Genomic DNA, 5,367 nt, shown 5'->3' with positions numbered 1-5,367 from the left:
AGTGTGTGACCAGTGAGCACCCCCCCATGCTCCCCAGTGTGTGACCAGTGAGCACCCCCCATGCTCCCCAGTGTGTGAGCAGTGAGCACCCCCCCATGCTCCCCAGTGTGTGAGCAGTGAGCACCCCCCCATGCTCCCCAGTGTGTGAGCAGTGAGCACCCCCCCATGCTCCCTGTGTGTGAGCAGTGAACCTCTGTGCTCTCCAGTGTGACTTTTCACAGATCTGGCTTTTCACGTTTGTGTCCCCACAATGTAAATTAATGTTTCGAATTTCTGTTTCTTTGCAAAATGAGAGTAAATAACAAACTCACAAGGATGTAACAAAACTATTGAGAGCGGGGAGCCAGGCACTAATTGAATTTCCTGCTGCAGAGGGTGCCACAAGCCTGGGATGCTGGGACTGACTGACACTGGAGGGTAAAGAGTTATGCCGAGACCTTATCTTGACTCAACAAGCATTGGAGGTTGCAGCTCAGTGATATGTTTGCCTAGCATGGCTCCAAGTTTGATCCCAAAAATCAAAAATAAATAAGAATAAATGATAGCCTCTATTATCTTCCACGATGATCTTTCCTTCATCTAAACTTCCCGTCAGTGTTTCCTGGATGATTTTCACTGAGTTTAATTCTTCCGTGCTCCCGTGTGCTGCCTGCCCCCAGACTGTCTGCAACCCAAGCTGTCTGCCACAGTTCAGCACACCAAGAGCTTGCTGAAGGCCCAAAGGGAAGGAAGCAAGCAAGCAACCGTGCACCCTGGGCTGTGGGATGAAGGCCTAGTCTGTGATTTTCTACTTTTATGCAAGCCTAGCCTGGTCCTGGGACCTCAGGCACATTTGCTGTCACTCAAGCAACTTTTTTGTGAACTGTGCTGTCCTAACGGACCAGCCTTCCTCACCGTCTCTAGGCTGTGATCTTTCTAAGTCTAAGGTATAATGAGGGAGGCCTAAGTATTCATCCGGCAATGTTCCACACTGGGAGGACAGGTGGGGTGTATAGCTGGGAAACAGAAGCCAGTCAGAATTGGGCAATTAGCGGGTGAATACCAGAGTACGTCAGGAGTGGGGGTGGGGAGAGGGCCTGCTTGGAACCAAAGGTGACCAGCTGCTTGCCTGCACTTTGTCCTCTGTCCCTCCCTCTATCCAGTCCCGGAGTCCAGCAGTTTCTCAATGGAACAGGCTGCAGGGACAGCTCTGCAGGGGGCTGAGAGGCAGGCCAGGGAGGGTGGGCATTCCAAGCATTCTTGACTTCCTCCCAGAGTCTGGAGCTAGGGCCCAGGGAGAAGCTGTCCAGTACGGAAGGAAAGGGATTTCTTCAGAGGGAATAAACGCTGTGGGAAGTGTCTTCAGGCACCGGGGGCAGGGCACCGGCTAGTGGGGGAGGGGAGCGGGTGGAGGGGAGAGGGAGGTGCTGCTGGGAAAGGGAATCAATCAGAGACGTCCACCTGATCCATTTCTTCCTTGAGGACTAGAGAAAGAAAAAAGAACTGAGGACCCTGGGCCAAGGCTTTTCTTCCAGAATGCTCAACAGGTCAGGCTTAACGGCAGGTGGACTGAGTATTTTGGAAGGGTGTTTGTTTGTTTGTTTGTTTGATTGATTGATTGATTTTATTCTTTTACATTCTTGGGTGAACCCAAGTCCCCAAAGACAACAAGAGACTGTTTTTCCAGTTACCACTGCTGGTTTTAATGAGGGTTTTTGTTTTTTTGTTGTTTTTTTTTTTTTGGCCACAGATGAGGGAGGGTGGACAGTCTTGGGTGTGAAGGGACAGTGCTCATGACATACATTTGAACAACGCCCCCACCCCACCCCCTTGAATAGAGGGACATCATTGCCAAATACTTCTCTGTACATAAACTTCAGTGGCACAGTGGAGTTCCCCAGAACACAGCATTCACATTACTGAAAGCAGCAAAATTCACTTAAAAACAAAAACAAACAAACAAAAAAACAGAAGTGAGAATCACAAAAAAAATAAATAAATAAGTCAGCACATTCTAGGTCCTGTTGGCCTGAGAAACAGAGCATCCGTCCACAGTCTGGGTATGAGGAACAGTTTCAAGGTTCAAGTCTCTGAGGTCTAAGATGGGGTCCAGAGGCATCTGGTCCCCTTGAGATGAAGTCAAACAGCGGTCCGAGTCTTCCCAGGTCCTTGAGATGCACAGCAGCAGAGATGGAAACCAGAGGCTGTTTCCTCTCTAAATAATGGCGGTCACTCCACATTACCTCCCAGGAAGTCAGGGTTCTAACCCTGGTGGTTGATGGGAACAGGAACTATGTGAAGGTGCAGCCTGACACTGGCAGAGAACAGGGTAGGAAATGTCATGGGTGACGCGCATGGCACAAAGGAGGTAGGCACCTTTAGGCCACCCCACTCTAATACTCAGGCAGCCAGGGCTCCCGTTCCTTTCCACATCAGTGCGGTTTCTCTCATCTTTCAGGTTCAGTCAGGCTGCGGACGTAGAGCCCTTGATGTACTCTATTCACCGGAGAGGAATCCGACCCAGGGTTCCTCTGCAAACCCTTTCAGAGCCTACCCCATACTGGGGCACCACCTCCCTTCCTCAGCTGAGCTTCGAGCAGATTCCTAGGGCTTGTCTGTAGGCTGCAGTCACCTCTTGGCAGTCTGTCAGAGAAAAGCAGCTATCCCCCAAGGATTCCTGCCACCATCGCTTCAGACCTTCTGAGGGAGGCTGCTCAAGCCTCCTCAGGTTGTCCACAGACACACAGCCCCTCAGTGGGGTTTCGGGAAGCCGCTCAGGCAAGTCCAATTGGTCAAAGGACTCGGAGGACAGGATGCTGTCCTCACTCACAGCCCCTGAGGGGCGGCTGGGCCGGGCTGCAGGATGGGGGGAGGCCAGTTGGTCCAGGGAGCCAAAGGTACTAGGGGTAGTGCCTTCTAAGGCTGTGCGGGAGAACTTGCCATTGAGTTTGAGAATGCCCTTGCGGTGGAGGAGGAGCCCTGAAGCCTGTGGAGACTTCTGCTCCACGGCATCCCCACTCACAAACACATCACTGGCGTCTAAGAGTTCCCCAGACTCGCTGGGCTCTGGAGAGGAGTAGTAACCAGATTCACGCTGCCGAGACTTCTTAAGGATGCCCTTCCTTGGGAGCAGGGATACAGCAGGGACAGGCTGCCCCGGAGTATCAGGCACCGGTCTGAGTTCCTGAGGGTCCTCCTGTACCTCCCCTGACGAGGTAGAGGACTTTTTCTTGAGAATGCCTTTCGGAAGCTTGAGGCTGCTCTTGCCAGGGCGAGAGGAAGTATCCTCAGCCGGGTCACCTTGCAGAGTCTGAGCCATGTCATTCTCCTTTCGGGACTTCTTAAGAGAATGTTGCCGCTCCAGCCCAGGTACCGTGCTTCCACCTCCCGGCACGTGCTGCTTGAAGAAGCTGCACACCTTGGCTCCGTTCTCCAGGAGGGGGCGCGAGGAGCGACGTAACCAGTCCGTCATGGAGGCCCGGCCAGAGTCAGCACTAGGGTGCCCACCCTCACGCAGGGCTTCCTGTTCCCCGACTCCGGTGGTGTAACCCCAGTTGACCCACCAATGACTGGCTACATCCTCTAGTGTGGCCCGACGGGTGGGGTTCACCATTAACAGCCACCGGATCAGGCCACAGGCATCTGTAAAACAAAGGCAGGGGCTTGAGAGCTGCAAGAACCAGCATCCAAGGTCCTCTCGCGTGGGCCTGCCTCACCTGAATGGAACACTGCTCATGCTTCTGGGTGAGACTAGTGTACTCCTTCCTCAGGCTCCACACAGGCTCAGGCCCTCTCCCCAGGCCAACTTTCCTGGACAGACACAGGCAACTGCCTCTCTGTCCCATAAGCTTTCTCTCCCAGCCCTTGTTTCTACAACTGTGTTTTCCTTCTCTGCTGAAAGTCCATTCTCTGGAAGTATGCTCCAATGGCAAAGCAAAGCTCTCCTATACTTCTTCCCACTGTCTAGATCTTATATGAAGGGTCAGCTTTCTCAGGATGAGGAGAAAGTCAATAAGAAACAATTACAACTATAGCAAAGAGGATTAAGCTGGACCTTAGGGAGCACTTCTAAAGCATGCTCACAATGAAGAAAGCTGCCCCCGTCCTCAGAGGTCTCAGACTGGAGAAAAGTGGGGCGCATCCTAATCTCCCCGAGTTATTAAGGACTGCTACCTTCTTTATTTCCGTTGTCTAGTCACTGTGTTGGGAATCACTGGCAGTGACAGCACACCCAACTCCCCCAGCCAGGCCACAGTCCCCACTCACCGGACGGCTTGGGCGGCTCACGGTAAGCCCCGTTACTGATTTGCTTCACCAGTGTTTTATGATCCTGCCCGTCAAAGGGCATGGTGCCATGCACCAGGATGTACAGGAGAACGCCCAGAGACCAGCTGTCCACCTGAGAGGGAGAGGGGGAGGGGTGCTCAGCAAAGACACAGCACGTGCTGCAGACTGGAGAGCTGCCGTCTGCGTCTCTCCAACGTGATGGAAGACGGGAAGGTCTCATCTGAAGGTTTCCTCCTACCCGCTCTTGTAACTAGAGGTGAAGTAGGGGGTGCGGCAGAGGGGTCAGGAGCTCACAGGATAAGATGCTGCTGGTCACTTCCCCCGGAAGCACAGGAACAGTGGCCAAGCCATTGCTGTCCTTCTGGGTCAAGGTGGGGGTGGCTGGACTGAGCACCAGAAGGTGATGAGAACCAGGGGGCAAGAAGGAGACATGATGCCCATCAAGGCTTGGCAAGTCACTGCTTTGTAGGGGCCTGAGTTTTGTGCTCCAAAAAAGAAGCAACAAGCAAACTACCTCATCTATCCTGCATGACCTGGATTCTGGGGATGCCGGCAGGAGAAGGATGCTCACCTCTGGGCCCACATAGGGCTTCCCGTTGACGATCTCAGGCGAGGCGTAGAGAGGGCTCCCACAGAACGTCTGGAGGAACTTGCCTTTGTGGTACAGGTTGGAGAGGCCAAAGTCAGCAATCTATATAGGGTCAGGACGAACACGGGTCATGACAAAGGTCGGGTTGTTCCACAGCCCTTGCTCATCCTTTCTCCAGGGAATACAGTTTAATCAGCTGCAGTCAAGAAGCCCTTCAGCTCCCCCACCTTGTTATTATCACTTCCTGTTTCCTGAATACACAGGATCCTGGGAAGAGCCAGGCCCTGGTGGAAGGAAAGAGACACCCAACCTACATCTCATAGCTCAGGTCCTGAAAGACAGTGCCTTAAAGCCCTCAGTAGGCAAGCAAGGCCCCTGGCCCAGTAACTATGTGAAGCCTGAGCTGCCCTTCTGAGCCAAAGGTTCATCTCTGCCCACTCTTAGGCAGGAAGCCAGGGTGGACCTGCATGGGTAAGGGGGAGAGGAGAGGAGAGGAGAGGAGAGGAGAGGAG

At 53.2% G+C, this 5,367-nt stretch overlaps 1 protein-coding gene across 1 annotated transcript in view; it reads right to left on the bottom strand.

Moving 5' to 3' along the window:
* Window positions 1-1,657: 1,657 nt before the first annotated feature.
* Window positions 1,658-5,367, bottom strand: part of Nuak2 (NUAK family kinase 2) — a 17,065-nt gene continuing 13,355 nt past the window's right edge. Inside the window, exons 5-7 of the mRNA XM_021159022.1 lie at window positions 4,838-4,957; window positions 4,246-4,378; window positions 1,658-3,621 (exon numbers count right to left, since the gene is read on the bottom strand). Of these exons, the coding sequence (XP_021014681.1) occupies window positions 2,561-3,621; window positions 4,246-4,378; window positions 4,838-4,957 (1,314 nt within the window). The 3' untranslated portion in view covers window positions 1,658-2,560. The remainder of the gene's footprint in view (window positions 3,622-4,245; window positions 4,379-4,837; window positions 4,958-5,367) is intronic.

This window comes from Mus caroli, chromosome 1 (assembly GCF_900094665.2).
Source record: "Mus caroli chromosome 1, CAROLI_EIJ_v1.1, whole genome shotgun sequence".
Classification (NCBI taxonomy): domain Eukaryota; kingdom Metazoa; phylum Chordata; class Mammalia; order Rodentia; family Muridae; genus Mus; species Mus caroli.
The sequence above is the reverse complement of the archived record's forward strand: the minus strand, read 5'-3'. Positions and strand labels throughout refer to the sequence as shown.